The sequence below is a fragment of the Strongylocentrotus purpuratus genome, unplaced genomic scaffold, assembly GCF_000002235.5.
Source record: "Strongylocentrotus purpuratus isolate Spur 01 unplaced genomic scaffold, Spur_5.0 spur5_scaffold_6, whole genome shotgun sequence".
Classification (NCBI taxonomy): Eukaryota; Metazoa; Echinodermata; class Echinoidea; order Camarodonta; family Strongylocentrotidae; genus Strongylocentrotus; species Strongylocentrotus purpuratus.
In genome coordinates, this window is record NW_022145612.1 from 39,204,018 (window position 1) to 39,221,656 (window position 17,639).

General features: G+C 36.9%; 2 protein-coding genes across 4 annotated transcripts in view; one reads left to right on the forward strand and one right to left on the reverse strand.

Moving 5' to 3' along the window:
• Positions 1–8,279, reverse strand: part of LOC115919533 (inosine-5'-monophosphate dehydrogenase 1b-like) — a 42,102-nt gene extending 33,823 nt beyond the window's left edge. For all 3 annotated transcript variants that reach the window (XM_030973603.1, XM_030973602.1, XM_030973604.1), the window contains exons 1-2: positions 8,100–8,279; positions 2,547–2,595 (exon numbers count right to left, since the gene is read on the reverse strand). In XM_030973603.1, the coding sequence (XP_030829463.1) occupies positions 2,547–2,595; positions 8,100–8,203 (153 nt within the window). In that variant the 5' untranslated portion in view covers positions 8,204–8,279. The remainder of the gene's footprint in view (positions 1–2,546; positions 2,596–8,099) is intronic.
• A 2,109-nt stretch (positions 8,280–10,388) lies between these two features.
• On the forward strand, positions 10,389–17,339 carry LOC586652 (THO complex subunit 7 homolog). The gene is made up of 7 exons (XM_786425.5): positions 10,389–10,416; positions 12,018–12,138; positions 12,657–12,784; positions 13,321–13,465; positions 14,196–14,262; positions 15,398–15,467; positions 16,045–17,339. The coding sequence occupies exons 1-7, from the start codon at positions 10,401–10,403 to the stop codon at positions 16,125–16,127; spliced, it is 630 nt and encodes a 209-aa protein (XP_791518.4). The 5' UTR covers positions 10,389–10,400; the 3' UTR covers positions 16,128–17,339.
• The last annotated feature ends 300 nt before the right edge of the window (positions 17,340–17,639 follow it).

Consider the following 17,639-nt stretch of genomic DNA (forward strand, 5'->3'; position numbering starts at 1 on the left):
ATGAGGAGAGAGGGAGAGAGTAGAGGAGAGAAGGAGAGATGAGAGGAGAGAGGAGAGGAGAGAGGAGAGGAGAGAGGAGAGGAGAGAGGATGAACGAGTAGGAGGTAAAGAAAGAGATGTGAGTGAGAGATAGAGAGTGAGAGATAGAAAGAGACAAACAGACAGAGAAATAGAGTAAGAGAGTGAAACAGAAAAAAAAAGAGAAAAAGAGAGAGGGAGGGAGGGAGAGGACTATAGGGATGAAACAGATCAAAGTGATTGTCTAATGGACTGTAAAAGGCCTGGTGCTAATTGAATTAAAAATCATGCATATAATTTAAGTACCTCCTTCTGTCTTCTTTGGACAATTCACTTTGCACTCGTGAAATTTCAACCAGTGCACAAGTTGCAATGTACAGTCAGTACATGTATCTTTTCCTCCAGTCAAATTGTAGCCAACCATGGCATTAAAAAGGCATATTTAAAGCATGAAAACCTGCAATGTAAAAAGCTTGATTTATATGTAGGATTTTGATATGGCTTCTAGTTATTTTAAAATATTAATATCTAGTATATAAGTATATGCATCATTGCACGATGTGATGAAAAACATGGCTTCTACATGTAGATAATATGTTTACACACAGTACATGTGTGTGTATCCATCTAAACTAAATCACTTTGTTGATGTCTGCGGCAGCATTTGAATGAGAGTGACCTATTGCTGGCAATCCATCTTCGTGCATTAATGTTGAACTCCGCATAAGTTATGAAAATTGTGATACATTTTTCATAATGCATGTGATATGGTCTCCTACGTGGCACATCAAACATGAAATAAAGGCAAACATTTGTTATCAATCTTCTTATAAAATGCAAACCAAGTGAGGTTCAGATTCTGTGCTCTTAAAGTTGCATAACTTTAGATTAGATTTTATTGTTCATCCATTTTGAATAGGTTGTATTATATCAATTTTATCATTCTATCATGTCTAATTGTCTTTGTTTTCATTTCTTTATTTCTTCTTGTTTGTGGGTGGGGGGAGAAGGTAGGAACATCTACAATGTAGGGGGTCCAGGGTCCAATGTGAAGTTATGTTTCATAATATAAATGTTTATTCATTTTTATTAATTTTTAATCTCAGACAACTCTTTTTGGAGAAAAAAAAATATTTCGGAAATCCCAGTACCGGTAGTTCACAGAAAAATTATGATGAACTTTGAACATGTCACTGAGCATTCAAAATAAAATGTTGATGTTTATTTGTTAATAGTTATCTATTTTCCAGCAAAACAAATATACAAGAGCTGTCGACAATTCCTCCTTAATATTCTATCAAATTCCACTTAATAAACAATCACATTGTTCGAAGTAAACTGAATTTCAATATGTTGAGATTAATTCTCTGAACCCTGTTGTTCCATAACTAGTCCATGCGAGAGAAAAAAAAATTAAATTAAATGTCAACTTCATGTACGATAATATGATTCTATTTTTACAGTCTTGCAAGCTGCCAGCTGAATCTATTGGATGTGATGATATTGATGCAACAGGCAAGGCCACAACAACAAGTTTATCATTGCATCCTGGACCTGGTGAAACACCTATTATAACAATAATTTCTTCTCTGCCCAAACCCACCATTCTCACTCTTCCAACATTTTAGTATGATGTGAAACTCATTTATATTCATCAAATTCTTCTCTCTTTTTTCCATTCCCATCACAATCGTCTTCTGAGCCTCCTACTTATCCCCCCCCCCCCCCCCCAGAAAAAACCCTCTCTCTCTCCACAATCAATCTCCCTTGATTTCATCACACCCACATACATGTACAGCTGACAGCTGAATGCAAATTTATGGAAAAGTCAGGAGTATGGATCAATCTATGCATCCCATAGGTGGAAAGCCCAAGGACACAGTATAATAAATAAGTTTACTTTGTGTGAAAAACTGATATATCACATGTAGGCTAAAAGACACAAATCCTACGTTTCAAAGGTCACTGATTTAAGATCATCTGTAAACACTGTGACAAAGAGAAAAGTAGAACGCTCAATTGAGTCAATTCTAATCAAAAGAGGCAATTCAAGTCGAAAATCTCTGATGAAATGAGTTGGGATTCTTTTGTAAGCCAATGACAAGGATGCAAGTAGCTTAAATATTATGACTTCTTTTCAGAAAACCTGTGAAAATCAAAAGCCAGTTAAAATTTGGGCAAAAACCAAATGGACAAGAACATGCATGATTAACATCCTCCACATTTTAATACAGTAAAAGGGCCTAATTCAACCTTTGTTTCTCTTGATTATGAATTTAACACTTTGAAAAATATGAAGAAAACATCCACAATTTAAACAATGTTTAATACTTCCTTCATTTAAAAAAAAATACAAAAAAAGCAACAACAAAAAATTAAACAAACAGAAATTGCATTATTTTTCATACTACGTTTGTTTAACCTTAACAAAGGTTGCATATTTCTTCAAGGCAGACTTGACGACAGAATTGGTTTCAGTCTTTCAGACACTTTCAGTTCTAATGATTTAAATCTAATCTGTAACTTACCACTTGATCTGATGTGAAATCAATGTAACCAGGTAGGATTAAGAAGTCACTGCAAAGAAAAAAGTTTAAAATGAAAATATATTTCATGGAATCAGATATCAACTTTTCTTTAAAAGACAGGCAAATAGAGGGTTAAAGTGCTTTCAATTAGTGACTTTTTGTAGGTATTTTTGCAGTATCTTTACGTAAACCACCATGTAGAATACTGTAAATTACAAATTATGCATTAGTAAAGTTCACTACGAAATATGAACATGCTTGTCCTGTTAGAGGGTCTTTACAGTGCATCCCAGAAAAAACGAAACCGAGAATTATCAATGTTTTAACATAAATTAATCACAATTATTATTATTAAATGGCACATATTTGTAAAGCTTAGATCTTCTTCTTTCATTTGATGCAACTCTGTTTTGTTGACAATCAGCCATCATGCATGAAGTCTTTTTTCTTCTTTGTGCATGGCTGATCATCAACGAAACGGAGTTAACTTCTTTGTCAACTGTTTGTTGCTATGGCAGGCAGCCAGTGAAAACAAATTTGTTTATTTAAATTATGGAAATGCAAGCATTACTTTAACAAACAGAACTTTGTTATTTCTGGCTCATTTTTCCTAATTAGGCCAGTCTTCATCAGCTCGAGATTGCCAAATAATCCGCCATTTTAACTATCCTGATCGCAAATTATCAAGCTAATAAATTTCACGTCTTCATCAGCCCGCAGTTGCAATTAATGGGATATTTGGTTGTGATAATCATCCAAGATATCTTGGGCTTGTTTGCAAAATATCCATTCCTGCCAACATTAGACAATAAGAATTAGGAATTTTTAGCACGGTATGCCTTCAAAAATGAGAAATCGCACTTGCAGTGACAGTGTAACTGGTAATGCGCGGTAAATCTGTACCAAAAAGCGAATACAAATTCGCTGCTCGATCATGCAGCCATTCCTGTTGGCAGGAAAAACTGTGATAACGTCATTAAGAACTTGTAGCTCGTGCAGTTTTTCCTTCATAATCATTTTGCCTTCGGCGTAGACTAGAAGGAATGAGATATAGATGACGTCATGCGCAGCGAGAGTTAAAATACGGCTTGCAAGATTTTCAACATGGATGTCGATTTAGAACCATAATTTCCTGAAAATGGACCATTAAATGGAATTATTCAGTCAAGTTGGAAAGTGGAACCGATAGCCTAGGCCTAATTTACAATATAAAATAAATCGGATATGCAACCAGTAAAATATCAAAATTAGGCATTAGTTTGGCCAAGTTTGGTGTAAAGAAACGTTACACCGATTCGTGAACACTTACGCTTATGGTCCTGTTCTGTCTCTAAAGAGAGGAGCTGACCCTACCCAAATCAGAGGCTAACGAACGAAAGAGACAAAAAATTTCGGTCTAAAGAAGCGCATGCAACAGGCGTACGCTTGCATATTGCGCAATGCAGCTATTTTGCTATATTTAGCAAAACAAAATAACTCTGCGTGTACATCTTTTTCGTTGATCTGACAAAAAGCGGATGAATATTGCCTAGATTTTAAACCAACTTAACAATAGTAATAATACACCATTACTAGGGTTCGTTTTTCACCATTTTTTTTAAAATATGTAAATAAAAAATGTAATAATAATAATATATTTCAAATTTCAAGACTCACCGATGTTTCAATCAAAAGAAACAGCCCCTCCAAAACTCTGTAATATTCATATCATTTTGGTTGGACTCTCGGACTCAACGAAAAAGACGTAAACGCAGAGTTATGTCGTTTTGCTAAATTTAGCCAAACAGCTAGCAGATGCTCCATCGCGCAATATGCATGCGTACCGTATTTGCCGGCGATAAGGCCGCACCGCCGCATAGGCCGCACCCCCAACTTTGACATTTCAAAGAGGAAAAAAAAAAAAGGAGAAAAAAAACAAACAGACAAAACAAAATAATCATAATTTTCTCGAAAACACAAATTTTTTTTTACAAACTGATACCAAATTCATCCATATTCTTATAATTTACCCGAAGTTTAGCTAAAAAAGTGATCGCAGGCAGATTTGGTGTCCGATATACCCCTACCACAATGTACTGCATGAAATGGAAAAAACAAAATGGCGACTTCGGATGGATGTTCGCGGCAGCTCCGTTAGACTGTCCCTTCCTTTACCTTTGCAATTCATTGGCACGAACTTAGATCAAGATCTATCGGCACATGTTGTGTTAGGACATTTATTTTCGTCTTCATTTCAACAATGCAAGGCTTTTTGATATTTTCTCTTCCAAAAATACTGCGGCCTTTACGCCGGCAAATACGGTATGCATGTAGCTGAATTTGCAAAACCTGACCACGTTGTCTCCGCGATATCGCCATTGACTTATAACATGTACTCACTTCTGGGTTTGAAGCTTTAGCGGTCCGAATGCATATTTATGTGCGCGATGTTACCATGGTTTGGACAGAGCGGAGCTCACGCATCCCTAATTAGCCGATTAAAAAAATATTGGAAGGGTATTTTCAAACTGTTGCAGCAAATGATCCCTTCGGGCTAGCGAAAAAAAAAGCACCTGGATATTATCCCTACGTCTAGCCCTACTTAAGCCGGGGCTCAGGAAAGTGAGTTGTCTGGAGCTAGGATGCAAACAACATTTCAATCGCTGTTTTGACCAAGATATTTTTAGAATTCCGGGGGTGGCTCCCTATGGGGAATATGGAGAAAAACCTGCTCTTTCATACGACACATTTATTGAGTTATACGAGTAATAAAGGTTTGAATTTCAAAATCGTTCATAAAAATTAAAATCATTGACCAATTTTGCATAGTCGCACAATGCACGTAGACCACATAGGGATGCCTGCAATCTCTATGGGAAGGATTTTAGCACACAACATCGGGTGCGCAATCAGACACCCTACCATTACCATAATACCAGGGAGGACTAGACCTAGGCTACCCCTTAAAAAAAAATGACAGTCTTATTATTTTTTCCTTACTTGTGCGGCCGTGAGACGTGACACATTTTTTTCTTCTTTTAATTTTACATTTTTATCATGGAAAATGTTATCAAGATTATAAAATGTTAGATCCAACATTAACTAAATAGGAAATTGGACAGCCTTTCTAGTTACAACTTCTATCCAATTTCAATATGCATTTGTATAAACTGTTAGGCCAACAGGCCTAATAATATAGGTCTATGTCTACTGTTAGACAAGACTCTGTGAGCATGGTGAGGCATACATGTGCATAGACCGAAAGCTTCAGTCTCTCTAATCGTCGGTTGTTCCACTGAGACTACGTCTGGCTCCACTAGACCTCCGATTATAGAGACTGAAGTCTGGGGACCTCTTTCTGTGAGGCACTGTACGGAACAAATGGTTCGGTTCGACCGGACCGCGATGAATGAGATATGCAACAAGATTTTCACTCTTTACATCCTCATAACTGCTGCAATTATAATAAAAATTAAAAATAACATATATATAGCTTATTTGACTTACGATAGGTATGTGACTAAAAAAATTAAAATTGTGGGATTACATTGTATCTTATATCATTGGAAAGGGCTTGAAAAACCATTTAAAATGGTATATAAACCATAGCTCTAGGACAAATATTTAGCGAGTTATGATTTTTTTTAAAGATTAAAAATCTGATTTAATTATCGCCATTGTTTTACCATTGAGACCTCTCAAAATCTGTGACCGACCATGACCAATAAAAAGGATGGTCTCATTAAAAATGTAAAAATTATTCATTTTTCTAGATAAAACCTTAAGGAAAGAACATGTGAAAGGGGAAGAAAACCAATATTGTATTATTTGATGTACTATAGACCCTTCTGTAATTAATTAGTAATTAGCAATTAGCAAATTAATTAGCTAATTAGTCATTAATGAACTCACTGCCACAAAAAGACAGACAAATTTCGGTAATTTCCTGACAATCAATTTTGAGGAAGTAAAAAAACAATGATTGTATGTTCCGATTTGATTTATATTCATCAAGTAACGAGAAAAATGTATAAATAAACGAATTAAATTAGTTTTAGAACTATTAAAACTTATCTTCAGGGAAGATTACGATAGTAAAGATGACATTGAACTTTGACTTGAACAAAAATGCACTTTCTCATGTCCGTTTCTGAAAATTCAAGGTCGAGGCAAAAGGAAATTTTTCCAATGACGTCATCAGACAAGCAAGCCAAATCTGGCGAGAAACCGCCATTTCCACACGCAATCAAAGAGGAACCCTGCAGAGTAACTCGTATTGGGCGTGAAACCGCTGCTGGGCACGCTGAAACCAAGCCAATGTGCGCGATAGTCACATACCTACTTACGATAGCTTGCTCATTTAGATCCTAAATTAATGATCAATCCCAGAAAGTCTCGTCGTCAACATTATCCATCTTGGTTTTAGTTGATGAATATTCATTTTTTCTTTTCGAACGTCCAATAGCTACCGTAGCTACGTACAAGTCAGCCCGGCTTGACCAACGAAATCCCACGAAACGAGTGCTCTGATTGGCCATTGGCTATGTTTTGGTAGGAATTGACCCGGAAATATATATCGGCCGCCGGGTCATATAGCTCTATGTTCGAGTGCATGAACATGCATGAACGTACTGTTTCACAGTTCAAAGATACAAATTGGATAATTCATATAAGTAAGTCCGAAAATTTCACATTCTATGATAGATGATGTTTGAAGGTTTGCATGGTGGTATGAATAATCACGGAAGAGGTTTACGGTACACCATGTGTAAAGTCCTCGAGGGACTGAGGAAAGTGGATAGAAAATGGAAGTGAGATGGAAAGGCGAGAAAGTGGAGGTTGGAAGGAAGAGTATCTTTCGGAAGTGAGTATAGTCCTGAAAAGGACTGTAAACCAGAAAGTTGTAGGAGGGATGAGAGGTTTGAGTAGAAGACTGGATTGAGTTGGAGAGTTGAGTAGGCGAGTAGAGTTGCAGAGCAGGAGCAGGAGAGTCTACTCTCTTCTTCTCGCCTTTCCATCTCACTTCCATTTTCTATCCACTTTCCTCAGTCCCTCGAGGACTTTACACATGGTGTACCGTAAACCTCTTCCGTGATTATTCTATGATAGGTTAGCAAATTTTGAAAACTGTAATTAGGAGATATCTAGGTCTATAGACCGACCTAATTTACATCTGATTTAGAAATCAGAAAATTAGATCTAGACCTAGACTAGATCTAAATAAAGAAAATCGGGAAGAAAATGTCGTGAAGTTGAACGAAAAGATGTTCATAGCCACCCCCACGGTACGAGATCTCTGGGTTACCATTTATGGGGAATGACAACAAATGTCAGTTTATTAAAGAAATGACCCAATTTCAGATGGTTATTTCTGTCTAACATGTGCATGACTAGACTATTGTTGTTATTGTACATGATGTAGATCTAACTGTTAGATCTAGATCTACATTGCATTGTTACAATTCCATCCGTCATCTGGTCATTGATTCCTGCACTGGAGGTAGTCTAGGCTGTAGATTTCTACTGAATTTTTCTAAACAACATGTTTTTTCGAGAATTACATTACTGACTCACTTGTATGTAAGGCCATCACCACTACCAAACAGCTGCTGTCCCGATAAACCATCGTCGACTTGTGGCTCCATTGCACCATTCATTAATTTCACTTTCTTAGACATCGCAAGAGTATGATTTTACACCAAGCAGGGGTGACTTTTACGTGAAGAACCTGTGAACACTCGCCTCAGTGCAGCTCAGCTAATTCTTATCGCGATCGCCTCGCGTACGTCGTCGAACGGCGGGCGCGCCAGGCGAGTGTAGGTTGTGTACGTATAGAATCTACGCAGCGCATATCATTATGTACAGTCTGCTGTGTACTATACTGTAGCGCTGTATAGATCTAGTTTTGTACTAAATACACGTGCTATCATAATTGTAGCGCGCTGTCACAGCCAATCAACGGAGTGGAAACTGCGATTTACTTATGAATATGCAATAGCCAATGTTGCCAATTTAATATTCTTTGTGTAATGAAGAAAAAAACGTTAAAACTTTTTTTTTTTTAGTTATAAAAGAAAAGAGAGCATTAATTTATTTGGCCTATTTAATGCGAAGTGTGAAGGATGAAGGTTGCGTAGATTCATAAGGAATGTATTGATCCATTACTCTTTTGGACAATTCAATTCATCTCTGATAATTGCCTCTATTCAAATCTCAGAGGTGCTCCCTTTCACCTCCGATTGATGGCCCTTTTTTCTTTCTAATAAGTGCCCCTTTTCCTCACGATAATCACTCGGTCCTGTTACTTTTTAATAAGAGTCTCTTCTTCTTCTGATACTTGTCCCTTCTCATCTCTGGTGAGTGCACCTTTTAACCTCTGTTACTAGATTGCCCTTTTTGCTTTGATACGTGCTCCATTTCTTAAGTGTCCTTCCCCTTTTTGATAAATGCCCAGATGCCCCCTTTTCCTTTCTCAATAACATGTGCCTCTAATTTAAGGGGACTATATAAGATATGAGAGCGAATAACTTTGAATCCCCCCTGCCCCCCCCCCCAAAAAAAAAAAAAATTGTTAAGTAAAAATAGCGCTCACCATGCTACACACCCCCCCCCCCCCCCCCCCCCCTCCACCTCCATCTCCCACTGAGCGAAATATCGAACGGCCCGATTTTCAATTTTCCGGGGTCACAATAAAAAAAGGGAAAATAAGTGTGCTCACTTTAAAAAAAAAGGTTATTATTACCCGGTTTATCTACTCGCAATGACTATGGGTGTGATGTACGGCCTCCGCGGTATTCTCTAGCTCTGTAAGCACGCCATGTAGTTGGGGTTGAGTATTATCTTCTTTTCTTTCTTTTTTTCAATAGAAAAACTTTAACACAACACAAAGAACATGCAGGTATAGGTAGCAGATGAAAACATCTAAGAAAAGTGCATCATACAATATATCTGCATAGTAGCAACTGATCTACAGTGTACTACTAATGAATGAACAAATAAAACTATTCATAACCTTATTTAAATACATGGAAAGGAATAAAAGTACCCAACACAGCACTACACAAAACATCACAAAACAAAACACACACACACGCACACACACAACAAATGTCTCTATACCAACTGTACACAATATTTTTGTCTTCTTTTGGAGAGGTTGAGGGGGGGTGGACCATAATGGTCTACAACTCAAACGTCCATTTTTTTAAAATGCAGGCTCAATTTACCTCTCTTATTAGCAATCTTGTATTCAATCTTTTTCTTCATTTTTAGAAAATTAATAAAAGCTTGGAAATTTAGGTTAGTTTGCTGAAATTGACATCTAATAACATCAAATTTAAAACAGAGAAAAAAATAACTTGTACATTTTTCATGTTTACTGCCAAGTGACCAAAGATATTAACTAAAATCTGCACATTTTGTAGACTCCTTAATCCTATTGTCAATATAATCAGTCAGTTCTTTTCATAAAGGAACAACCATTTCACACTCACAAAACATATGTTTGTTTTAAGATCTCGGGGGACTTTTTACAAAAAATAGCACATATTGGAGAATCCCTCCTTCCAATTTTGAATAAAAATGCTACAGCATTGTGTAATAACTGAAATAAAAGGATCTGAGTTGAGTTTCAAAAGTACAATTGTAATTATTTGTGTGTATCCTTGACCAATCAACTTCGTTCCTATCTTGCTTTCAAACTTGCACTCTTTTCCGCCCCCCCCCCCCCCCCCCCCCCCCCCCCCCGTCTATATCTCTCGATCGCGTATTGGATTTCGATGGTTGTATCGCATAATAGTGCAGTGCTAGTGCAGTGTCGACCATTACAAATTTACTGATTCTCAAATTGGCAACGAGTAAAATATTCATTTATTCATGATGGCGACAGACGGTGAGTTCACTGGATATATTTTCACTTTTCCCCCCAATATTGAAATCATAGAATTATTTATCAGTGTGTGCGTTACAAGTTTGTAGCATTTCGAGCTCACACAAGGTGTTATCAATAAAATTAATTGTCATTTATGGGTAAAAATTCAGGAATGCTTCTTTCCCCTCGTTTTGCGTTGTCCCACACTTAGGATATCACGTTAGTATTTTTTTTTTATAGAAGTGACGTGAGAAAGAGGAACACAAAGGCTTCCTACCATATTGTTAGTCTTCATATATTAGCAGTAGATATAGATTTTGATTTTATTGTTTGCGTTAACGGTGATACAGGTATTGAAGAGTGTATAATGCAAGTGTTCGTATTCATTTGGTGGATGAAAAGTTGAATTCTACGCCGTTTTGTGCGTCATGACATGTCATTGCATAATTGCAAAAAATAGTTTGGACTTTTTTAATCAACAAGTGATGTCTCGTTCTAAAAATACAAAAGAAATATAATAGTTTTGTGCTTAGACTGGACTGGACTAGTACTGGTCAATGGTCGTTGGCTATTTGAAAAACAAAGATGCCTTACTATTTTGGTCGATGATCGTTGCTGGACTCTTCCATTCAATAGTATTTGGTCGATGGTCGTTGGTTTCATTTTCTATTCTAATATTTGTCAGACTGTTGGTCGGTCGATGGTCGACTTATTATATACACTTTCTCACGGGATTCGGGGCAAACTGCTGCACAATAGTTGCATACCGTACCGACGGTGGGGTGCGGGCGCAGCGCGCGTGTGTTAAGTTAGCAACCGTATTGCTTAGATTACAGTCGCTAATTTAACAAACATGCGCAGGCCCGCACCCCACCGTCAGTGCAGCAGTTTGCCTTGAATCCCGTGAAAAAAGTGTATATAGTCTAATAAGTCTTCGTTTTTAGGAAAAATACTCCTTTAAAGATGAGAAAATTGACACGAAACAGGTAAGAAACATAACAACTTTTAAATCATGACCATTATTTGAACAATTGATGAAGATTTAGTCAATTTTTTGGTATGATCCGGGTCATAGTTTGGATAGACTTCTGAACTAGAACCTTATTTTCATTCTATCGATATATAGGTGGGCGCTAATGTACTTTCGTATCCAGACTTTGACCCGTAATCCGTTGTGACAAGTAAAATGATAAAAATCATACCATAACATCAACTAGAGGTCTAGATGATAGATCTAAATCTTCATCAATTGTTAAAGATAATGCCTTAATTTTCTGGTCACGATTTAAAAGCATTATGTTTCTTACCCCTTTTGTGTCATTTTTCTTATCTGTTTTGGAGTATTTTTCCTAGAACCAAAGATATTATAATATAGATCTACACTTTCTCACAGGTTTCACCGCAAACCACTCCACAAAAATACAATTGCATAAGGGGTGCGGGCTAGTGACTGAAGTTAGTGACTGTAATCTCAGATCCTCATTAAATTCATGTAACTAGTAATTCACATTATGATGATGACGATCATTATTACAGTCGCTTACTTCAGGTATGCATACCGCCACACCCCTTTGTCAGGGGGATCATAATTGTTGATGTTTGAATTATTTTGATAAATGCAGAAGAAGTAATAAGGAAGAGGCTCCTAATTGAAGGAGAGAGTGGTGGAGATGACAGGAGAATCAGCAATCTACTCAAAACTTTCGTGAAATGGTGTCACACAGATCAGACTAAAGAAGAATGGTTAGTTATCGTTGGTGGTTGTTGTGTCTTACATCAACTTTTATTTGAACAGCTTTAAAAGTACAAAGATACATCAACAACATGTTGGCCTGTACTTCTCCAAAAAAAGAAGAAGAGAAGAAAACTAGTCCAAACAGACCAATTTGCCACAAGATTTCCAAAGTATATGAAATATGTTGAGTAGTTACCGAGAGAACTTTTCTATTAAGGTACACAGTCCCATAAAGAACAGATGCTGAAACCATGACAACTAACTGCTATACCTGTTCAAGATATAATGTCACTAATTGCAGGTTATATGATTTTTCAATTAACAAGGCCTAGTTTATACCAGCACTGGCCAAGGAGTACAGATGCCTAGATTTTAAGTAACAAGTTGGATATATGTATACATTTTTTTTAATCAAAGTAAATATAAAAGTGGCAAGAATGAATAATGGGCTACCTGTAATTCATGATGATGAGTGTATTTATGGTTCGTCATAAAGTAAATCTTTACTTATAACTTTATTTTTCAGCACGGTTACATACCAGAAGATGCTGATGATGCTATGTCAGGTAGACTTTGCCACAGAAAGAACACAGCTGATTCATCAAATGAATATCAGAGAGATGTCCAACTATGAAGAGCTCTACTCAACAATTGGTAAGAGACTTGTTCAAGAAATGTAACTCAGAACAAGTTTAGATTTCCGGTAATGTAACTGTATTTGTAGAAGAAAAAATCTGGAAGGCCTTCGCTGAAGTTGAGTTATAAAGTGTATTATCTCATTGCTCAAATACCCAATTATTCATAAAAATTATCTCTATATTACTACCATACAAGATTCTAAACTTGTGATATGTATGGAATGAAATGAAGATTATAAAAATCTTTGGTTAAAAGAAAGGTGTATTACAAAAGCATTTGTTATAATGTTTTATGCAATATGATTTTTATCTTTTTCAGTACTTCTTAAGTTCTTCCCTCAGTAATTCCTTGTGTTTTTGGGAACTATCTCTCTTTTTATGTTATTCACTGGGTGTTTCTTGTTTATTTTTTTGTAATTTAGGGGTTAAATCATTTCTAGCTTAATCGCCTCTTGATATGTTTTTTAATCAAGTGAGTGGGACCCCTTACATCAAGAGTAAAACATTTTTTAAAAACAAATTATGTTTCCATGACAATCCCTATGAATACAGAACGCAACATCAAGGATGCCCACCAGCAGATAAATGCATGCAAGACAGAGCTTTCAGATGCCAAGAGAGAGAGAAAGAACAGGCAGGAGTACGACACATTAGCAAAGGTTATCCAGAAACAACCCGACAGGAAAGAAACCTTGAAGTAAGACACATTTCGGTGACCTAACAATAGCACCTATGACAATTGCTCTGGGCTTTATGTCATATATAAGTTATTGTAATATAGTATTCCCCCCCCCCCCCACACACTTCCCCCCCCCCCCTCCCCACACTTTCCCTCCCCCCCCCCCCCACACTTTCCCTCCCCCCCCCCCCCTCTTTTCTCTCTCCATCTCTCTCTCTCTCTTTCAATCCCTCTCCCTCTCTCTTTCACACATTTTCTCGGTCTCCCCATCTCTCTTTTCTCCTCCTCTCCTCTTTCTTTCTTTCACTCTCTGTTTTTCCCTTGTCACTCACATGTATGTTGCTTTCTCTCTATCTCTCTCCTATCTTCTCTCCCTTTATTATTCTTCAAAGCAATGATAAACTATACATGGTGTGAATGGGAAGAACAATGTGCTTTGTGATTTTTATATTGACATTATTCTTTTATCAACAACGAAAAAAACACCTTACTGTTTTCCTTGATATTGTTTGTAGCCTTCCAGGTGTAGAAGCAGTGTGGTCGAGTGGATTAGTCACTTGACTTAGGATCACTTGGTTCACGGTCCCTGTCCCATTTTCCCAGCCATCGCAGTGGCACCAATGTCCTTTGGTTGCTACCTTTTATCATTGGGGATATTTTTCTATTTTGTCTCCTATGTTTTATGTAGACAGTTCTTGTTTCTCTTCTGACTGACAATTATATTTTCCCTTTACCATGTCCCTATCAGCAAATTGCAGGAACTGGATAAGGATCTTGGTGAATTGAATAGCACCAAGGAGTCTTTAGAACAGAAGGTAAGAGATTAAACTGGTTTCCTGAAAGTAGCTAAAAGGAAAACAATGTGCAGCCCAGACTGATGTAGTACCTAAAACGTCTTCAACTTAAATGTTGAGTGAGAACCCTGATTCATATAAATACATAAGAGGAGACATGATCAAAGTTTTTTAGTTATTTCATGGAATAGATAGACTCGATCCAGAATGTTTTTTTGTGAAATCACAGTATCAGAGAACAAGAGGCCATTCATTAAAGTTATTCATTACTCGCTGTCGATTGAATGTCAGGAGTAACTTTTTAGCAAACGGGTCATCCAGTCTTGGAACAGTTTACCAGTGTTTCTAGTAACTGCTACCAGCATCAACTCATTTAAACACAGCTTGGATTCTTTTTGGTCAGACAAACACTTTGTAATAGCATAGTCTGACATCCACACATGCACTGATTTATAGACCTTTACTGATGTACCAAGTGATCTGACCTGGAGACCTACAGGATATCCTACACTCCCGTATAGATGATGATGATGATGATGATGATGATATCAATAACAAGTTGTAATAGTTCTTGATTCTCTATATTATCAATATATTCAAAATCCAAGTATTCTATGTTCAGGCCCCAATTCAAATGCTCTCTAGGATTTTTGTTAAACATAATAAAAATAAGATATTGGATGTGTGATGAGCAAAAGCAAGCAGAAGCATAGAAATAATATCATCAACTTTCTTTGGTTGTGTTCATTGGCAAGTGGGCAAACAAGATGTAACACTATGAACATGACAGACGAAGAAAGAGGACAAAATATACAGTTCCTCATTCTACCCTCAACAATTGCTGTGGTAGACATAGGAACATCCCTTCAATGCTATTATGTAAAAATGTGTAGAACAGGTGAATATGCATGTGACACCTGTTCTACACATTTTTACATAATAGCAGTGAAGGGATGTTGCTTTGTCTACCACAGCAATTGTTGAGGGTAGAATGAGGAACTGTATATTTTGTCCTCTTTCTTTGTCCGTCATGTTCATAGTGTAAGCAGGTGTACATTGATGATGCAGCTCACCATGAGCGAGTGAGCATGAAGTTAGCAACTTGTGGGTTAATGGTGCATCTTGCTCTTCTATTTCCATTGTCTCTCATCCACAGTTGGAGGATAGGAAGAAGCAGTTCCATGTTCTCATCAGCGCCATCCATGAGCTGCAGAGGATACTTGACAGTAAGTAGATTATTTGGGAAGGATTATTTTTAAAGCCTAAATTAATGGCTTGTCATATTTTACGTATATCTTTTTAGGAAATCTTTCAACGCAAGAGGGTATTTCCCACTTCTGTAAATAATAGAAAGCAATTTTTAAGAGACATGTTCAAACTTCAAAATTATATTCATATTTGTTAGCAGGTTTTCTCTTAAGAGCCATGAGCCAACTAATGCATTCACCTATTATGAGGAATTATATTTCTGTAGTCAGAATGTATGTGAATAAACTGGTTGTTGTTAAGTTGGATGAGCCTTTGATAAACTTATGGGTGGTTCTGTTTAATTGCTATTGTTGAAGCATACATTTGTGAACTGGGCTGTGATTCATAAAAAACTTGGCAGTTACAAGTTACAATTATTGACATGAGATACTGAAGTCTGCATTTGATTGGCTGAGAGAACATTTGTTAGAGAATTGTGGGAGTTTTCAATATTGATAACAAGTTTTTGTGAAACAGGGCCCTAGTCTGTTATATTATGTGACTTCATACCTTTTAATCCTTGTCTATCCATTTTCTATCCTTTTTATTTTGCAGCTGATGATGGGCCACAGAAGCTGAATACCACATCAGACTCGATGATGAGTGAGTCCATGGACACCTCCTTGACAGACAAGTGACACTGTCAACTCTTCCCCCTCCCCTCCCAAAAAACTACTGTATTAAATAATTGAGAGGATTGGTATGCACTTGGACTTTCCCAAGGATGCTAGAGGCATCAGAATCACTCCATACTCCTCTTTCTTACAATGAGTAAGTTTACCTAATAGAGACAGTGTTCATTCAAAATGCATTTCCAATGGATGGCATCTCAGGGATATCTGGAGCGGAGGATTCAGCGAAGAAAGTGGGGGATATAGAGTAGAAACACAGCTATTGCTTCAGCCGTTGCTTCATGGAACCATGTTAGAGCACCATTGTGATGCAAAGTCTGATGTTCTTTTGAAAAAGCTACGGCGGCGACATCAGTTTGATCAGCATAAATTTAATCAACTTGGCCATCGCTTGACGTGGAGCTTTATGGAAGCACCTTGGAGGATAGTCTTGATGGAAAGTCTGATCACATTTTCTCTTAATATAATGATAGCAACGCCAGGGATGCAAGTTTTCAGGCAATAGCCTGTATTCAGGCCCTGACAAGTTATTTTCAGACCATAGTTTAGGCTTTTTTGTGTACAAAATAGATCATTGTAGGTGATTTTCAGGCCCTCTGATCAAATCTTACTGGCATCCATGCAACGCCATTAGAGTTTGAACGATGCAAGATCAAGTTATACAGTGCTCTACTTCTTAATCCATGTAATTCTGTTCATGCTGGGCAATGTTTTAGAGTGTGGAGCAGAGATAGACGTGTCAACTTGATCTAGGACAAGGCCTCATCCAGTTTTGTTTCTGCTTATGTTTTTTACAATTTTGGAATCTTGTTTACAGAGAAGGCTCATCTTTATTGTCCATTCCGAGCAGTGGAATTTTATGTTTTCTAAAGAGCTTTATAGTCTAGAATTTGTGCCCTCTCCTGTGTTCAGCTCCAAATTGGTATCCATCTTGTCAGGATTTGTTTTAAGTATTATGATTTAGAAAGTTAAAGTCGTTTTCCCCTGTGCCTTTCAGGACACAGAAGTTATGAGTTGTTGGCTTTAGTGAATAAGCATGATTACTAAACAATGAACATAAGGAAAAAAATAGATGTAACTTTTAACAGGACATGGCAGGTAATGGCTTGCATAATTTTCTTATATGTACCTTTATGATTTATTTTTTTAAATTGTTAATTAATGATTTCCATGAATAATTGAGAAACAGGGAAACAGAGAAAAAGTAATCTTTTTCACTGATTTTATCTCCCCCCCCCCCCCCCCTCATGTTCCTATATTTCATTGTTGTTTTTTCTTCTTTTTGTCGTACAGTTTATCATAAATAAATTTGTATAAAATATGAACAGTATTGCAGTACCATCATTATTAGTCAGGATTTTGAGAGATAAGCTCTAACATCAAAATATTCAGAAATTTAAACCAAAGTACCAGCACAACCAAACATTCTTTCCTCACTACGGCTGAACACTTAACAAAACTTCCTCATACTCAAGAGACACACTTGATAAAAGTCACAGCAGTACAAGTTATAAGAAC

Excerpts from the sequence above, each read along its gene's own strand:
- LOC586652 (XM_786425.5), top strand. Across the intron at positions 13,466-14,195 it reads GACAGGAAAGAAACCTTGAA|CAAATTGCAGGAACTGGATA; the intron begins GTAAGACACATT and ends TGTCCCTATCAG. Across the intron at positions 14,263-15,397 it reads AGGAGTCTTTAGAACAGAAG|TTGGAGGATAGGAAGAAGCA; the intron begins GTAAGAGATTAA and ends TCTCATCCACAG.